The following is a 20,268-nucleotide window of genomic DNA, read 5'->3' as shown; positions in this document are numbered from 1 at the left end:
GGGGGACTCAATAACTATGGGTCACGAGGTCAAAGTGAGAGGGGAAAAGTTTAAGGGAGATATGCAGAGGATGGTGGATGTCTGGAACGCGTTGCTAGTGGAGATTGTAGAGGCAGACAGAATAGCATCATTTAAGATGTATCTAGACATATACTGAGTGGGCAGGGAGCTGAGGGATACAGATCCTTAGAAAATAGGCGACAGGTTTAGACAGAGGATCTGGATTGGTGCAGGCTTGGAGGGTCGAAGGGCCAGTTCCTGTGCTGCAATTTTCTTTGTTCTTTGTTCTCTCATGCCTCTGAGAGTTGAGATTCTTCCCAATTTCAGCCTTAATTTGGCATCCTTTTATTCTGAGACTATGTCCTCTGGTTCGAGACTCCCCCATGTTGGAACTATCCTCTCAGCATTTAAACTGCCAAGCCCCTTAAGACACCTACCAGTTTCAATGAGAAGGGATCACCTCTCATTCTTTCATTTGAATGAGTCAAGTCCCAACCTATTTAACATTTGCTCATAAGACAATCCTTTATTCCAGGGATCACCCGAGTGAAACTTCTCTGAACTGCCCCCAATGAAATAACCTCTTTCCTTAAATAAGGGGACCAAAGCTGTTCGCAGTTGATATGGTCTCACTAGCACCTCTCGCAGGTGCAGTAAGACCTCCCTTCTCTTACATTCCCCTTGAAATAAAGACCAATAATCTATTAACCTTCCTGATTGATTGATGCACCTGTGTGCTAGCTTTCTGTGTTTCATGCACAAGTACCCCTAGCTGTCTTTTCGTGTTGCAGTTTTCTCCAGTTTTTCCCCATTTAAGTAATACTGTTCTTTTGCTGTCCCTTCCAAACTGAACAACTTCACATTTTCCCGTGTTATGCTCCATTTGCCAACATTTCACCCACTTAATTAACCTACCAATATCTCTCTGCAAACTGTTGCATCCTTCTTGCTACTTGTCATTCCACTTATTTTTGTGTCATCTGCAAATGTGGTTCCAGTACATTCACGTCCTTTCTCTAAGTCAGTCATTGGGACACTTGCCATTTCAGGGTAGCAGTGTCAGCATCATAAACTCCCAGGATGGATCCTTTAGCCTGTTTCAATAATGTACTTTGATCTCAACTTTAAAAGGGACATTTCCCTGTGAAATATCCATAGGTCTGGATGTTTTGCATTATAAATTAGTGCTAGATAGAAAAATGTTTGTTGTTGTTGGCCCTTATAAACTGGTGTAGAATACACTTACATGTTGGAAGCAACTGCGGACACTTGGTTCAATGTTGCTGCCTCCAAATGAAGCTACCTCGCCCAGCTGCCGAGGGATCTGGACTGCATCATGAAGCAAAAGGCTCAAGCTTCGTTGGTCGCACAAGTCTGTGGATTCAGCTACTTGTTTGAAGAGATCTGCAAAAGTTATCAACAAGAAAAATACTGATATTTCTCATCTTGTAGGAGGTAGTTGAGAGCTCAATATATCCAATATATAGAAAATAGGTGCAGGAGTGGTCCTTCGGCCGTTCGAGCATGCGCCTGAATCATAGTTCCTTACAGTATGGAAGCAGGTCATTTGGTCCATCGAGTCCACACTGACCATCCGAACAGCATCCACCCACAAACACCTACTCTATCCCTGTAACTTGCATTTCTCATGGCTAATCAACCTAGCCTGTACAGCCCTGCAAATCTTCAATTGTCTTGTTTTGTAAATTATGTCAAAACATTTCGCTAATGAAAGTTTTACGCATATTTAGTATATGTCTTCTTTTCGTTATTTTGTTATCTTAATTCTTTATTTGTGAAAACCTTTTAAAAAATAACTTTTATTTGTTTAAAACAATGGATATTGTACGTTTCTTCAAGGAAATTACTTTGTCAATTTCTTACTCGATTGTAAATTTCAAACCTCTCTAATATTTCCTTGCAATCTTTATGTGACCTGGACGACAGGGCTTATTCATAAAGTCATAGAATCATACAGCATAGAAACAGTCCAACTCCTCAATCTAGTTCCATTTGCCAGTACTTGGCCCATATTCCTCTAAACTCTTCCTATTCGTATACTCATCCAGTTGCCTTTTAAATACTGTAATTGTACTAACCTCCACCATTTCCTCTGGCAGCTCATTCCATACATGCACTCCACTGTGTGTGAAAAAGTTGTCCCTTTTAAATTTTCTCACCCTAAACCAATCTATGGAAAAGACTTTTTCTATTTACCTTATTCATTCCCCTCATGATTTTACAAACCATTATGAAGTCACCCCTCTGGCAATTGGTGGGGGGGGGGGGGGGGGGGAGGAGTTGAGTGAGAGAGAGCGAGAAGCAGAGAGAAATAGGGACCCTTGCTGTTTGTGGAGTATATTAACAATTTGGACTTACACATTAGAGCTCTGATCAAGTCATTTCTTAATGACACAAAAATTGGTCATGTGGTAAGTAGTGATGAGGATATCAATGGACTGCTGAAGAAAATAACAGACCATAGGATCAAAGGCAAAGTGCCACATTGGATTCAAAACTGACTGCCAGACAAGAACAGTAAACTCCAGGAGGATATCAACAGACTGGTCAGCTGGGCACAGCCAACAGATCTCAACCTGGAAAAGAGTGAGGTAATGCAATTGGGAGAGACAATAGACAATAGGTGCAGGAGTAGACCATTCTGCCCTTCAAGCCAGCACCACCATTCATTATGATCATGGCTGATCATCCTCAATCAGTATCCTGTTCCTGCCTTATCACCATAAGCCTTGATTCCACTATCCTTAAGAGCTCTATCCAACTCTTTCTTGAAAGTATCCAGAGTCTTGGCCTCCACAGCCTTCTGGGACAGAGCATTCCGCACACTCACCACTCTCTGGGTGAAGAAGTTTCTCCTCAACTCTGTTCTAAATGGCCTACCCCTTATTTTTAAACTGTGTCCTCTGGTTCGGGACTCACCCATCAGCAGAAACACGCTTCCTGCCTCCAGAGTGTCCAATCCTTTTAATAATCTTATACGTCTCAATCAGATCCCCTCTCAGCCTTCTAAACTCAAGCGCATACAAGCCCAGTCGCTCCAATATTTCAACGCAAGATAGTCCCGCCATTCCGGGAATTGACCTCGTGAACCTACGCTGCACTCCCTCAATAGCCAGAATGTCTTTCCTCAAATTTGGAGACCAAAACTGCACACAATATTCCAGGTGCAGTCTCACCAGGGTCCTGTACAGCTGCAGAAGAACCTCTTTGCTTCTATACTCAATTCCTCTTGTTACGAAGGCCAGCATGCTATTAGCTTTCTTCACTGCCTGCTGTACCTGCATGCTTACTTTCATTGACTGATGTACAAGAACACCTAGATCTCGTTGCACTGCCCCTTTACCTAACTTGACTCCATTTAGGTAGTAATCTGCCTTCCTGTTCTTGTCACCAAAGTGGATAACCACACATTTATCCACATTAACCTGCATCTGCCATGCATCCGTCCACTCACCTAGCCTGTCCAGGTCACCCTGTAATCTCCTAACATCCTCCTCACATTTCACCCTGCCACCTAGCTTTGTGTCATCAGCAAATTTGCTAATATTACTTTTAATACCATCATCTATATCATTAATGTATATTGTAAAACGTTGCGGTCCTAGCACTGATCCCTGCGGTATCCCACTGGTCACTACCTGCCATTCCGAAAGGGAGCCGTTTATCACTACTGTTTGTTTCCTATCAGCCAACCAATTTTCAATCCAATTCAGTATTTTGCCCCCAATATCATGCGCCCTAATTTTGCTCACTAACCTCCTATGTGGGACTTTATCAAAGGCTTTCTGAAAGCCCAGGTCCACTACATCTACTGGATCTCCCTTGTCCATCTTCAGAGTTACATCCTCAGAAAATTCCAGAAGATTAGTCAAGCATGATTTCCCCTTCATAAATCCATGCTGACTCTGACCTAACAAGGCAAGGGATCACACTACGGATTACTGAAGATACCAGGATACTGCTTGGGTTGAGAGTTCTCTTGGAATCATAGTATGTAGAAGACGGCCCATGGCCCATCGAGGCTGTATCATTACAAATATGGAACTACCTTCGCTTGTCCCACTTTCACACACGACACCATAGCATTTTATGTTTTGACATTTCAAGGGCTCTTCCAAGTACTTTTCAAAGGTTGTGAAGTTTCCTGCTTCAACTTCCAGACCTTTACCACATTATGGATGAAAACTTTTCCTCAATTTCCTTCTAAACTTCCTGTCTTTCATTTTAAAATTATGCCCTCTTGTTATTGATGCTTTAACGATGGGGAACAATTCTTTCTATTCACCCTTTCCATGCCTCTCAATGTTCTATGCCTCTATCAGGAACTGCTCCCTACCCCAACCTCATCTGCTTCAAAGAAAACCACCTGAACTTTACTAGCCTCTCTTCATAGCTAAAATGCTCCATCACATGCAACATCTTTTGTATCCCTTCCAATGCAGTTACATCCTTCCTAATGTATGGTGACCAAAAGTGCACACACTATTCCAGCAATGGCCTAACCAAAATTATAAACAGTTCCAACGTGACCTCCCTACGCTTATAATCTATGCCATGACTGATAAATACTGGATTAGTGGTGCTGGAAGAGCACAGCAGTTCAGGCAGTATCCAACGAGCAGCGAAATCAACGTTTCGGGCAAAAGCCCTTGATTTCGCTGCTCGTTGGATGCTGCCTGAACTGCTGTGCTCTTCCAGCACCACTAATCCAGTATTTGATTTTCAGCATCTGCAGTCATTGTTTTTACCATGACTGATAAAGGCTGTCCCATATGTCTTCTTGACTACCCTACCTATTAGTCTGACCTGACCCCTTCAGGGATTTGTGAACAAGCACCCAAGGTCCTTCTGCTCCTCTAAGCCTCCTAGTGTCCTATGATGCATTAGATTTAGATTTAGGTTTTATTGTCATGTGTGCTCAAATATATGGTATGAGAATACAGTGAAAAGTGTACAATGTCGCCACACACGGTGCCATCTTAGGTACAAAGTATCTATGTGCAAAATCTTAGTTACAGAAGTAGAGAAATAAATAAGCTACAAAGTTCAGCACTGAGGTCTTCATAGTATAACTGTAGAAAAATAAAGAAATAAAAGTTAAGTCCAACATTACATTCCTTTCTTAAGCCATGGGCTTGCAGACACTCCAAGCTGTGCTTTCCCAAAGAGGGCTTACTCTCCTCCAGCCGGGCTATGAACCGCCCATGCTTGCCAGTCACTCTCGCCACTGCTGACCTTCATTGGGCACGCCAGGCTTTGCTGCATTAAGTACTCGCTTGTCTTATTCCTTCTTTGGGTTAAATTCTATCTGCCACTGTCCTTCCCATCTGACCGATCTAGGTCTGAGCTACGAGGAAAGATATGATAGGCTTGGGTAGCTTTCCTTGGAGCAGAGAGGTTGAGAGGGAACCTGGTAAAGGTATGTAAGATTTTGAAGGGCATAGGAAGGGTCGCTGGAAGGTGTTTTTTAAAATTCTAGACAGGTCAATAACCAGGGGGCACAGATTGAAGTTCAGAGGTAGAAAGCTAAGAGGAAAGTTGAGGGGAACTTATTTCACACAGTGTGGTGGGAATCTTGAACTCATTGCCTGCAAGTGTGAATGAGTCAGAAATTCTCCTAATATTTAGGCAGCATTTAGATATCCACTTGCATTGCCATAGCCTCCAGCGCTTATGGGCCAAAAGATCAAAAATTAGATGAATGTAGTCAGATTGTTGTTGACCAGTGCAGATACAATGGACCAAATGGCCTCCTTCTGCACAGCAAACATCTATGAATCTAAAATTACACAGCTTTTTCTTGAGGCATTTCTCCGCTTGCCTGACTCTTTGTAAATGTGAGGCTCACAAAATGAATCCTTTTATTAAGAGTTTCCATCTCGCTGAGAAAACTTCAGGCCAATTTACATCTGACAACCTGCTCTGACAACTGTGCTCACATTTTGATAGCTGCGACAATCCACAACATTCTAAATCAATCAATGATATTCCAGAAATGGTAATTTTTGCAAACTACCAAAGTTCACAGATGCTTTGAAAATACAGAGGAACTAAATCTGGATGTATCAAAAACTAAGTAGTTCTTCTTTGGACCATTGTCATATGTACAAGTTTCAATGAAATATGCCTCTTAGTTTTGAGATATATTGTTGTCAAGCAGAATAACAAATGGGCAAAAATATTACCTCAATTGAAATAGTGATAATATTTAGAGTCATACAGCATGCCTACTTATTTTTCCCAGTATTCTAATGATGAAAACATTATTGGTAACAAAAACAGCTGTGAAGGTTAGTGTCTTTGGGAAACAGAAGCATCATACATACTTAATGTATCATATATGTAGCAGACATGTACTGTGCAGGATCTGCAAGGAGCAGGTTTTGACTTCCGTTCATAGCAGTAGTGACTAAGTAGAGAAATATACTAATGCAGCAAAAGTTTTATTAGCTGGCACCTATGGGACCTGGAGTATGCTGGATGATCAAATATTTCAGTTGATCAATAGGTCCACATTCATCAATATTACACATCATTGTTATACTTTATTTACAGCATAAATGATTTAAATAATAATGCAACTTTGACTTACTGGCAGAAAGCCTTCTCATTTACACCCTCACCTGACTACCTGACATTGCAGAGATTATGGGAATACAGTAAACATCTAGTATTTCAGATATATAATTTTTGTCAGTTTATCGGGTGTGTCTGTTTGTTGAAACAAAGTTTGCTGTACCTACAACTTACATGTGTATTGGCAATGACTGACTCAATACTTACACTTGTATTTTTCCTCCAGGTGACCCTTGGATAGACACATCAAGCCAATTTTCAAAGACAGCACTCTGATTCTTCCACTCCTACCCCTGAAAAAGGAAGTTGCAGAATGTCACTGATAGGCTTTACTTATTTGTGTTCGACTGGAGTGAACAAAGTTAAAAATCACAAAAACTAGGTTATAGGCCAACAAGTTTATTTGGAAGTGCTTGTTTTTGGAGTGTTGCTCCTTCCTCACGTAGTTGTGGAGCAGGATCATAAGACACAGAATTTATAGCAAAAAATTACAGTGTCATGCAACTGAAATGATATATTGAACGAACCTAGATTTCTGTTAAATCTTTTAGAATGGGTTGCGGATTTTGGTTCATTAATATGTAAATCCCAGAGCTACTTTTAAGTGACTTAAAGATCAGCCATGTTGTTTTCCCTATCTGAACAGGCCAGCAACATATATATTTTTAATACATATATATATTAAATAAAATATATAGAGAGATTGCCTTAGTAATTCTTATATAATTAACTTGTACATATTTCTTTTGTTATGAAGTCAAAAGAGTGGATGTTTACTTTAAGAGAGAGGGTGCTTTACCGAGCTGAGAGATTTTGACAATCTGACAGAGATAAACTGAAGGATGACCTATCTGGAAAATACCACAATGGCATAGTTAGTGTTCTTCAGGATATTGTTGGGCTGAAAAATATGTTATGAAAGAGACTGAAAGGCTGGGTTTGTTTTCCTTGGAGGAGATGCTGAGGGGGGCATCTGATTGAGGTATAAAAATTTATGAGACGCATAGGCAGAGTACATTGTCAGAATCTTTTCCCCATGGCAGACATGTCTAAGACCACATGTTTAAAGTGAGGATTAAATAGTTTAGAGGAAATCTGAGAAAAACTTTTTTTCACTAAAAGGGTGGTAGAAATATGGAACGCACTGTCTGAGAGGGTGGTGGGAGCAGGTACTCTCACAATAGTTAAGAAGCATCTGGATTAGCACTTAAAATGCCAGGTCATAATAGGCTATGGACAAAGTGTAAGTAAATGGGATTGGTGTCGTTTGCCGTTTGTTGGTCAGCATAGACATGGTGAACCAGAGGCCTGTTTCTATGAGGGTAACAGGACAATTTACTCTACATCTGGTTGTATGTTCTCTGGCATTAACTGGGTGATGTTCACACTGTGTACTTTATACGTGTCATTCTCCAGCACTAATACTTGCCACAGTGAAGAGATAGTCAATATTTGATCCTGCACGGATCTGACCAGATGGAATCAAAGTGTATCAGTTTCGATTTTATGATTTAAAACAGAGGTCACTTAACCTTTCAACTATTTTATCTGTTTAGAGGGGTGACCTTATAGAGGTTTACAAAATTATGAGGGGCATGGGTAGGATAAATAGACAAAGTCTTTTCCCTGGAGTCCAGAAATAGAGGGCATAGGTTTAGAGTGAGAGGGGAAAGATATAAAAGAGACCTAAGGGGCAACTTTTTCACGCATATGGTGGTATGTGTGTGGAATGAGCTGCCAGCGGAAGTGGTGGAGGCTGGTACGATTGCAACATTTAAGAGGCATTTAGATGGATATATGAATAGGAAGGGTTTGGAGGGATATGGGCCGGGTGCTGGCAGGTAAGACGAGATTGGGTTGGGATATCTGGTCGGAATGGACGGGTTGGACCGAAGGGTCTGTTTCCATGCTGTACATCTCTATTACTCTATAACTGAAATGAAATTAGAACATAACGAAACCTTATGTCAATATATTAGGGTTGATTTTAGTGAATTGACAATCTTCACATTTACTTAGCTGATCAAACATTTATCAAAATCCAATATGTAGAATGCAGCTTAATGCACTTTAGGACAAGCTAAAGCATATATGCGACATTAAAGTGGAAATCATACATACGTATCAAAGACGTTCAGCAGCCAGTTTAAACACATGTCGACACAGAGTGGCACATTGACCAAGTCCTTGTGGTTTTGTTCCAAACCGTCATAAATGGTTGTTAAACAGTTGATTACTTCAGTCACATTCAGAAGTTGCTCATTTTGTGTCAATTTGTGCTGTTCGAAGATGCGTTGTGCTGTGTGCAACTCCAACAGATCCACTACAAAGGATGAAGAAAACGAACTTTGATTATGGTTTAACTTACTGGAGCTTTTTAATAAAATTAATTCTTTAGTTGATCTAGAAACAAATATTATGATTCAGAAAAGTATTCTGGAATGACAGAAACAGGCTGTTTCATTCTCAAATACAATAAGTCAAATCTGACTAGGGAACTGTCAGTGATGCTGGTCACATTCTGTAGTTCTATTTGTAACCTCTGCAGAGCAATATGGAGGAACAGTAGCTTTGTATGCTGTGAAGTTCTCCTTAATATTTGTGACGCAGGATTCAGAACAATTTAACCTAAAACATCTATCTCTTTCCAACTATATGCATTCACACAATGTCCAAATCCAAGTACTATCTAATTAGCTCTTTCCCAGGTTTCAAAATCGTGCATCTTCCAATCCCTACTTTCAAAATAGTGTGTCATCCAACCCCTACTTTACTTCTGGCAATCAACATTCTTTTAAATCACAGTTTACGTCACAGCTATTAATTTTTTATTCAGACATTTTTGTTAATATTAAAAAGTGCTCTGTTCTCTAGGTCTTGACCTAATTTTCTCTTGTAATTTTGTTGTTTTTTCATACACCTGGTGCATTCTACAGTGTCTACCAAAAACAAATAGTAGTTGAAGCAAGCCTCAGTTCAATGCTAGTTCACATGATGCCAAGATAACCTGGCAAACTTTGTCAAAACACCAAATGACAATTGAATCACTCTAAGTGTAGCAGAACCAACGTAAGTGGTGGTGGTGGAGCGTTGTTTTTCAGACTGGAGGCCTGTGACTGGTGGAGTGCCACAAGGATCGGTGCTGGGTCCTCTACTTTTTGTCATTTACATAAATGATTTGGACGTGAGCATAAGAGGTACAGTTAGTAAGTTTGCAGATGACACCAAAATTGGAGATGCAGTGGACAGCGAAGAGGGTTACCTCAGATTGCAACAGGATCCTGACCAGATGGGCCAATGGGCTGAGAAGTGGCAGATGGAGTTTAATTCAGATAAATGCGAGGTGCTGCATTTTGGGAAAGCAAATCTTAGCAGGACTTATACACTTAATGGTAAGGTCCTAGGGAGTGTAGCTGAACAAAGAGACCTTGGAATGCAGGTTCATAGCTCCTTGAAAGTGGAGTCGCAGATAGATAGGATAGTGAAGAAGGCGTTTGGTATGCTTTCCTTTATTGGTCAGAGTATTGAGTACAGGAGTTGGGAGGTCATGTTGCAGCTGTACAGGACATTGGTTAGGCCACTGTAGGAATATTGTGTGCAACTGTGGTCTCCTTCCTATTGGAAAGATGTTGTGAAACTTGATAGGGTTCAGAAAAGATTTACAAGGATGTTGCCAGTGTTGGAGGATCTGAGCTAAACGAAGAGGCTGAACAGGTTGGGACTGTTTTCCCTGGAGCATCAGAGGCTGACGTATGACCTTATAGAGGTTAACAAAATTATGAGGGGCATGGATAGGATAAATAGACAAAATCTTTTCCCTGGGATCGGGGAGTCCAGAACTAGAGGGCATAGGTTTAGGGTGAGAGGGGAAAGATATAAAAGAGACCTAAGGGGCAACCTTTTCACACAGAAAGTGGTACATATATGGAATGAGCTTCCAGAGGCACTGGTGGAGGCTGGTACAATTGCAACATTTAAGAGGCATTTGGATGGGTATATGAATAGGAAGGGTTTGGAGGGATATGGGCCGAGTGCTGGCAGGTGCGACTGGATTGGGTTGGGATATCTGGTTGGCATGGATGGGTTGGACCGAAGGGTCTGTTTCCATGCTGTACATCTCTATGACTCTAAGTGAAATCTAACGGCAATGTGAGGAATGAAGCTCTCAGAGATATACATTAATGTGACTGAAATCATTGATCTTTTCGGCTTCTTGCCCTCTCATGGGCAGCGAATGCCTGGTCCATGAGCACTTGCTGCTAAAAAAAAAATCCTCCTTACATCCCCCTTGATCTTTTCCCTAAAACTTGAATATGTCCCCTTGTCCTTGTAACATCATCTGTTAGACAAGGAGACACAACTTTTCCATGTCTGTCCCAATGTATCAATCCTTACATCTCCATTAAACCTCTCACCAAATCGTCTTTGCTCCAACAAAACAGCCTCAGCTAAACCTGTCAATAAAATGTTACATTTCTGAAACAAGTCGGGTAAACTTCATTGTTATTACTCATTGTTATCCTCATTATTATTCTTGAAGTTTAGTGACACATCTGGGTGCAATACTGCAATCATATTTCAAGGTTCAGGATAGCTTATTGTCTTTTACATTGCATGAGCTAGATTATACACCCTAATCCCACAGATATGAAGATGTGAGGGAACACACAAAATATAGAAGGTATTGTGTGCGTGTGGGGAAGATCTGGGGAAGTGTCAAGCAGCCTGCCTACCCTTTGGCCTGCTGAGACCAAATAATGGCCACTTAAGGGATCCCCTCTATTGTGTGGGGACACAGATACCAATCAGGAAGACAGTCAGCTTTATTGCACAATTGGGTTTAGGAAAACTGGGTTGGTGGGGGAACCTGTTTCACAGACTCCTTGGCCTGATTCGAGGCACTCCAACCCCTTAAACTCTCATCCAGCCTTTTGAACACCCTGAATAACCCTTGACCATTCCATACCCCTAGGGGCCCACCAGCCTGACCACAGCAACTTCAGATTCTTATGGGGTCTAATTGGTCTGCAGTTCTATAAGGTACAACTTCCATCTAGGACAGCGGCCAATGTCCTGCCTCCAGCTACTTTGAAGGTAAACTATAAGTAATAGGAAAAAAACACAACCATAACATCTTGTTTAAACAAATAAAAAGAAAATAAGAGGACAAAGTGAACACAGACCCCAATGAGGCTGAGGAGATAACAATGGGAAATCAGGAAATGGCAGAGGAAATGAATAAATACCTTGTAGCAATCTTCACAGCAGAAGACATTAATAACATTTCAAAATTACTAAATAATCAAGGGGCAAAAGGAAAAGAGGAAATAAATGAAATAAATATCACGAGAGAAAAGGTCCTCAGGAAACTAATGCACCAAAAGATCGATAGGTCTCCTGGACCTGGTGTGTTGTATACTAGGATATTAAAAGATGTTTCTACAGAGTTAGTGGATACTGGTAGTAATCTGCCAAATATTGTTAGATTCTGGAAAAGTCTGGAGGACTGAAATACAATCACACCTTCATATGAAAGGGATGGAGACAAAAAAAAAGTAAGTGCTCATTGGGAATGTGTTATAATCTATTCTAAAAGATGCAATAGCAGAGCATTTGATGTGGCAATACTTTGGCTTTAAGAGGTGTATTTTGTTTTGGTTTGTGGTCTGTTCCAAGCCAATAAGGAAGCAGCTTGTGAGGATTTGGGTTTTTTTAATGTAAGTTCAAACAACAGAAGCAACATGAATTGGTGCAGCCAGGCTCCCACAGAACCAAGGTTTTAGTTTAGATTTCAACAGGTGTTGGATTTCAAGCTGGCTGTGGAAGCTGTCATATCTCTCTCTCTGTTACAGCTAAAAGCTGGGGTGCTCTTTCTGCCAGTAGAATCGCATGTGAGACAATCTGTTTTACTGACCTTGCCTTTGCCAAGGATGCGTTTATGGGATGTTACTATATTGGAACAGTTGCAGTTTGATAGTTAAGTAACAAATTATTCTATTAATTTATTCCAATTCTTCTTTCTATTGTTTGCATTTTAACTTAGCATAAAGCATGTTTTGCTTAAAGCTGAGTGAGATGACCAACTGAATTACATCTGGAACACAGCACCTTATGCTTGCTTTAAATAGGATAAAAGTTAGAGTCTTGGCTATCTCCTTGATATATATGAAAGGGATTTAATCTAGTCCAAAACAGTGAAAGCAAGTCAAATAATCAAGCAGAGTCAGCATGGTTTCATGGTGGGGAAATCATGATTGACAATTTTTTTAAAAATTCTTTGAGGCATTAGCAGGCAGGATAGATAAAAAAGAACTAGTAGATGTAATATGTTTGCATTTCAAAAAAGCACTTGAAAGAATATTGCATCAAGTTTACCAAATAAGAAAGGAGCATATGATGTTGGGGTAGTGCATTAGCATGCATCGAGGATTGGTCAAAGCAATTGAAAAGAGGGAGTTAGATAAAGGGAGGCATTTTCAGCATGGTATCTTGTAACTAGTGGAGTGCCACAGGGATCAGTCCTGGAGCCATAGTTATTGTGAATAAAATATTACTGACTTATATATTGGAAGCAAAAGTACTATCACCAGGTTTGCAGATGACATAAAAATAGGTGGGAAGGCTGTTCAATTCCAAAAAGGACCTGGAGATTGAAAAACTACTGGAAAAACCTAGCAGGTCGAGCAGCATCTACGAAGAGAAAACAAAGTCAATGTTTCGAGTCTAGTGATTCCGTATTAATGACCGTTAACAGGTTTCCTTAGCTGTAGTGGAATGATGGCTCATTCCCCATAGCAGACTTCCTGCTTGTATGGACAGTTTTAAGCTACCATGTGACATATGGTTTCAGTTCTGGGATTGTTCCTGGTTTATCTTGCCACAAAGTACCACATCCATCACTTCCGGTAGTAGTGGGTCATTTTGACTGTCTCTCTTAATTTGTCCTGCCGTTACAGACTGTTCCCTACTTGTTTGAAGTAGAAAACGTCTACATAAGGACAGCTTGTCGTCAACCCATTTGGCAAAGATAATCTAAAATGCATCAACACTCTCTCCTAAATAGGATTGCCAATAGTGTATAAGTGCCATCAGACAGTAGCAAGACTCACCTCTCCACACGCTTGCTGCTATAGAAGGTATCCCTGAATGAGGCACAAATATTGTGGCTAATGGTTTGTGCTCTGTTGTTGGGTAAATCGCCTAAACAGATATTGGTGCAATCGCCCAACGCCAAAAATGTTTCCTGCAGATTCTCTCTCTATTTGTGCATAGTTCATTGCTGCTTTGTTCAATTATCTTGATGCAAAAGCCATTGTTTTTCTTCATCATTTGGCATGCAAACTGAACAACGTTGGATCAAAATGGGTCAGGACTTCTGACTTCAGTGTTAAAAGTTCTTTCACGTCAATCATCCTATGTCCAATTTTTGTCTTGGCATATTAAAGTGTGCAACAGCATGTGAATGGTTGCAAGATTTGGGACAAACCTGCCATAGTAATTTAGGAAGCCCAAAAGCTATTGCAGTGGGTTTACATTTTTTAGGTGTTGCTAGTTCAGTTATGGCTTTCACTTTTGAAGGGGACAAGAACAGAATTGCTGGAAAAGCTCAGCAGGTCTGGCAGCATCTGTGGAGAGAAATTAGAGGTATTCATCGAGTCCTGCCAGCAGGTTTTGAGTTATGTGACCCCACCTCAGAACTTCAAACACTTCTGTTTTTGTTTCTGATTTACAGCATCCGCAGTTCATTTGGTTTTTACTTTTGAAAGGAACTTGTGTAAACCCTGAGCATCAGTGATATGGCCTTAATATCCTACAGAAGATTTTTAAAAATCATATTCACCTTTCCTCACTTCTTCAAGTCTCTGATTAGTAGTATCTAATTTGCAAAGATGCTCTATTTAGGCTCTCCCTTTGACTAAAATATCATCTTGGTAACACTGGACTCCTTCTAATTCACTAAAATGGAGACATGGGATTGAGGATGATTTAATAATTTGGATGAGAAATTGGCTAGCTGACAGAAGACAGAGGGGGATGGTTGATGGGAAATGTTCATCCTGGAGTTCAGTTACTAATAGTGTACCACAAGGATCTGTTTTGGGGCCACCGCTGTTTGTCATTTTTCTAAATAACCTGGATGAGGGCATAGAAGGAGGAGTTATTAAATTTACAGATGACACAAAGATCATGGACAGTGCCAATGGATGTTGCAGGTTAAAGAGGGACATAGATAAGCTGCAGAGCTAGGCTGAGAGGTCGCAAATGGAACTTAATGCAGAAAAATGCGAGGAGATTCACTTTAGAAGGAGGAACAGGAATAAAGAGTATTGGGCTAATGGTAAGATTCTTGACAGTGTACATGAGCAGAGAGATCTTGGTGTCCATGTACGTAAATCTCCGAAAGTTGCGACCCAAGTTAATAGGCGTTGTTAAGAAGGCATATGGTGTGTTTGCTTTTATTGGTAGGGGGATTGTGTCTCGGGGCCAAGAGGTCATGTTGCAACTATACAAAACTCTGGTACAGCCACACTTACGAGTATTGTATACAGTTCTAGTCAGTGCATTATAGGAAGGATGTGGAAGCATTGGAAAGGGTGCAAAGGATGATTTCTTGGTATGGAGGGAAGGTCCTATGAGGAAAGGCGGAGGGACTTGAGGCTGTTTTCGTTAGAAAGGAGGAGGTTGAGAGATTACTTAATATAAGATGACCAGAGGATTAGATAGGATGGACAGTGAAAGCCTTTTTCCTCGGATGGTGATGGCTAACACAAGACGACACAACTTTAAATTGAGGGGTGATAGATATAGGAGAGAGGTCAGAGGTAGTTTTTTTTACTCAGAGAGTAGTAAGGGCGTGGAACACCCTACTGGCGACAGTAGTAGACGCACCAACTTTAAGGGCATTTAAATGATCATTAGATAAATATATGGATGATAATGGAATAGTTAGGTTAGAAGAGCTTCAGATTGGTTTCACGTTTGGTGCAACATAAAGGGCCAAAGGGCCTGTACTGCACTGTAATGTTATAAACTCTGATCCATGGCATGTTGGAATAATCCAAGCACAGATGTGACTCCAAATGGAAATCTTTTGTATTTGAATACTACTTTATGTGTTACAATCATCATGTGTTTCTGTGATTCTGGACTTACACTCATCTGGAGAAAGGCTTGACTAATGTTAATCTTACTGAAAAGCTGACTTCTAGCTAGTCCAGCAACTAGACCATACATACAAGACTTAGGACCTGGTTCCAGATTAATAGCAAACTTAAAATCACTATAGATGCATATCTATCCATCAGTGGTATGATAGATATGGCCCAATCATTTATGGATTCAAGGACTCATCTTGATTAATGTTGCTCAATTAAATTGTGTCCTAGAGATGTGTATCATAGAAACAGACCTTTTTGGTCCAACTCGTCCATGCCGATCAGATATCTTATATTAATTTTGTATCATTTACCGGTATTATGCCACCCACTGCGTTGAAAAAGTTGCCCCTGATTCTCCCTTTTAAATCTTTACCTCTCACCTTAAAGCTACGCCCTCTAGTTTTGGACTCCCCTGCCTTGGCTGTTCACCGTATATATGCCCCTCATGATTTTATGAACCTTTATAAGTTCACCACTCAGCCTCCGACATTCCAGTGAAAATAGCTCCAGCCTATTCAGCCCGTCCTTAAAGCTCAAATCCTTCAATCCTGGCAACATCACTGATCCAGTCTTGCAACATATCGTTTGACCCTTGTCCTTGATTTTCAATTCGACAGAGATCTTTTCCATGTTTCCCAGATCCCCTTGAAAGTAACGGCATGATTCTTTAAAATTTGTAATAAATCAGTCTCAGAATCTAACAAGCTATTTCCTTCAACCCAGTTGAGTTTGTTTTTGTTTTACAGCCATGTTCCTCCCAATAAAATTAGTAGATTATTAAATGCCCTCATTGCACCATTAGATTTTCTATTCTCTCTTCAGTTTCAGTCATTTTGTTGTATGCTGTTCATGTTTCTTTCTCAAACATGCACATTCAACCGGCCCTTTTGTGCTTCAGTTTCTGCATACAATACTTTACACCTGCAATTTGCTGCTGTGTGACATGTTTTTCCACATCAATGGCAATTTTGAGTCTGTGTTGGTGCTCGGCTCTCAACCACCACTATTCCTACTATTTCTTCAACTTGGAAGAGCCGGTGTTGGACTGAGGTGGACAAAGTTAAAAATCACACACCAGATTTAGCCCAACAGGTTTATTTGGAAGCACTAGCTTTCAGAGTGCTGCTATTTCTTCATAAGTTTTAGAACCCGGCTTCTCTGGCTATACCAGACTCCTTAGGAGGTTTAAGAGCATCCCCCTCATAATTCCAAGAACGCAGGGATAACTATACCTGCTTCAATTTTATGAGCTTGAACAAAATAATGTATTCTCTGCATGTTGGAGTTTCAGTTCTCTTTATTTTAAAAGATTTAACAGCCGAGCATTTGGAAAACAGTGACAAGATCAAACAGAGTCAGCACGGATTTACGAAAGGGATAAAGAGAAATCATGCTTGACAAATCTACTGGAATTCTTTGTGGGTGTAACTTGTTGAGTTGATGAGCGTGAGCCAGTGGATGTGGTTTATTTGGACTTTCAGAAGGCTTTCAACAAAGTCCAATATTATAGGTTAGTGCTTAAAATTAAAGCTCATGGGATTGGGGTAGTATATTGAGATGCATATAAAACCTTTCAGCAAGTAACAAAGAATAAATAGATCTTTTTCCAAATAGCAGGCAGTGACAAGTGGGGTGTCACAGGGATCAGTGCTTGGATCCCAGCTATTCACAACAGATATATCCATGATTCAAGTGAAGGAATGAAATGCGATATCTCCAAAGTTGCAGATGACACAAAGCTGGATGGGAGGGTGAGCTGTGAGGGGGATGCACAAGATCTGACAAGCTGAATGACTGGGCAAACACATTGCAGATACAGTATAAAGTGAATAAATGTCAGATTATACATTTTGGGAGCAAAAATAGAAAGGCAGATCATTATCTGAATGGATATAAATTGAGAGATGGATAAGTGCAACGAGATCTGGGCAACCTTGTTTTTCAGTCACTGAAGGTAAGTATGTAGGTGCAGCAGGTGGTAAAGATGGGAAATAGTATGTTGGCCTTCATTGTGAATGGATTTGAGTCCAGTAGTAGGGATGGTTGCTGCAATTACATAGGGCCTTGGTGAGACCCATACCTAGGATATTACTTGCAGTTGAGATCTCTTTACCTGGGGAAACATAGAGTCATACAGTCTACAGCATGGAAACAGACCCTTCGGTCCAACCCGTCCATGCCGACCAGATATCCCAACCGAGTCGAGTCCCACCTGCCAGCACCCAGCCCACATCCCTCCAAACCCTTCCTATTCATATACCCATTCAAATGCCTCTTAAATGTTGCAATTGTACCAGCCTCCACCACATCCTCTGGCAGCTCATTCCATACACGTACCACCCTCTGTGTGAAAAGGTTGCCCCTTAGGTCTCTTTTATATCTTTCTCCTTTCACCCTAAACCTATGCCCTCTAGTTCTGGACTCCCCGACCCCAGGGAAAAGACTTTGTCTATCTACCCTATCCATGCCCCTCACAATTTTATGAACCTCTATAAGGTCATCCGTCAGCCTCTGACACTCCAGGGAAAACAGACCCTGCCTGTTCAGCCTCTCCCTATAGCTCAGATCCTCCAACCTTGGCAACATCCTTGTAAATCTTTTATGAACCCTTTCAAGTTTCACAACATCTTCCTGATAGGAAGGAGACAAGAATTGCACGCAATATTCTAACAGTGGCCTAACCAATGTCCTGTACAGCTGCAACATGACCTCCCAACGCCTGTACTCAAAACTCTGACCAATAAAGGAAAGCATACCAAACGTCTTCTTCACTATCCTATTTACCTGCGACTCCACTTTCAAGGAGCTATGAACCTGCAGTCCAAGGTCTCTTTGTTTGGCAACACTCCCTAGGACCTTAGCATTAAGTGTATAAGTCCTGCTAAGATTTGCTTTCCCAAAATGCAGCATCTCGCATTTATCTGAATTAAACTCCATCTGCCACTTCTCAGCCCATTGGTCCATCTGGTCCAGATCCTGTTGTAATCTGAGGTAACCCTCTTCGCTGTCCACTGCATCTCCAATTTTGATGTCATCTGCAAACTTACCAACTGTACCTCTTATGCTCGCATCCAAATCATTTATGTAAATGACAAAAAGTAGAGGGCCCAGCACCGATCCTTGTGGCACTCCACTGGTCACAAGCAACCAGTCTGAAAAACAATGCTCCACCACCACCCTCTGTCTGCCAACTTTGAGCCAGTTCTGTATCCAAATGGCTAGTTCTCCCTGTATTCCATGAGGATCTAACCTTGCTAACCCATAGTGAACATTTTCAAATGCTTTACTGAAGTCCATATAGATCACATCTACTGCTCTGCCCTCATCAATCTTCTTTGTTACTTCTTCAAAAAACTCAATCAAGCTTGTGAGACATGATTTCCCACGCACAAAGCTATGTTGACTATCCCTAATCAGTCCTTGCCTTTCCAAATACATGTACATCCTGTCCCTCAGGATTCCCTCCAACAACTTGCCCACCACCGAGGTCAGGCTCACCGGTCTATAGCTACCCCTTACTGGAGGGGCAATGCAATGAAGGTTTACCAAACTGACTCCTCGAAGACAGGACTGACATATGAGAACAGGTTGAGTCAGTTAAGATTATATTCACTGGAGTTCATAAGAATGAGAGGGCTTCTCATAGAAATCGACATTCTGACAGGACTAGACAGGATAGATGGAGGATGGATGTTCTTGATGGCAGGGGAGTCCAGAACAAGGAGTTACAGTCTAAGAATATGGAATACAACTAAGATGAGGGGAAATTGGTGAGCCTATAGACTTCAGTATCACAGAAATAAGTCAATGCAAAAACATTGTATGATTTCAAAAATCAGTTGGATTTAGCACTTGGGGCTAAGTGGATCATAGGATATGAGGGTAAAGGAGGAACAGGTTGCTGAGTTGGCTGATCGGGCATGATTCTAATGAATGACAAAGCAGGCATGAAGGGCCAAATGACCCATTTCTGATCCAATTTTCTATGTTTCCATGTTAAGTAAGTGGCCAAAAAATTGGCAGATGGAATATAATATATGGTTATGCACTTTGGCAGGAAGAACCGAAGAGCTATATATTATTTAAGGAGAGAGAGATTGCAGAAAGCTGCAGTACAGGAGGATTTGGAAGTCCTTGTGCATAAATCATAAAAAGCTAGCAGCCAAGTTCATCAGCTGATAGGGAATGTACTGCTGCCCTTTGTTTTAAAAGGAATAGAATATAAGAATAGGAAAGTATTGCTAAAACTATATAAGACACTCGGCAGACCACAGCTCAAATACAGTCAACATTTTTGGTCCCTTATTTAAGGGAAGAAATACCAACATTTGAGGCAGTCCAGTAGATTCACTAAGTTGATTCTGCTTATGAGAGTTTTTTTTATATAAGGAGAGGTTGAGTAGGTTCGACTTGTATTCATTGGAATTTAGAAGATTGAGAGGTGACCTTAGTAATACACACACAATTCTTATGGGACTTGTCATTATAGGTGCAGAAAATTTGGTTCCTCTTG

The 20,268-nt window shown here is 40.8% G+C and overlaps 1 protein-coding gene across 18 annotated transcripts in view; it reads right to left on the bottom strand.

Moving 5' to 3' along the window:
* Positions 1–20,268, bottom strand: part of LOC140483389 (utrophin-like) — a 737,248-nt gene that overhangs the window by 95,964 nt on the left and 621,016 nt on the right. For all 18 annotated transcript variants that reach the window (XM_072581625.1, XM_072581633.1, XM_072581634.1 and 15 more), the window contains 3 exons: positions 8,719–8,920; positions 6,805–6,890; positions 1,247–1,404 (listed from right to left, as the gene is read on the bottom strand). In XM_072581625.1, coding sequence (XP_072437726.1) covers positions 1,247–1,404; positions 6,805–6,890; positions 8,719–8,920 — 446 coding nt within the window. The remainder of the gene's footprint in view (positions 1–1,246; positions 1,405–6,804; positions 6,891–8,718; positions 8,921–20,268) is intronic.

This window comes from Chiloscyllium punctatum, chromosome 11 (assembly GCF_047496795.1).
Source record: "Chiloscyllium punctatum isolate Juve2018m chromosome 11, sChiPun1.3, whole genome shotgun sequence".
NCBI classification, from domain to species: domain Eukaryota; kingdom Metazoa; phylum Chordata; class Chondrichthyes; order Orectolobiformes; family Hemiscylliidae; genus Chiloscyllium; species Chiloscyllium punctatum.
Note: the sequence above shows the minus strand (reverse complement) of the source record. Positions and strands in the feature narration are given on the sequence as shown.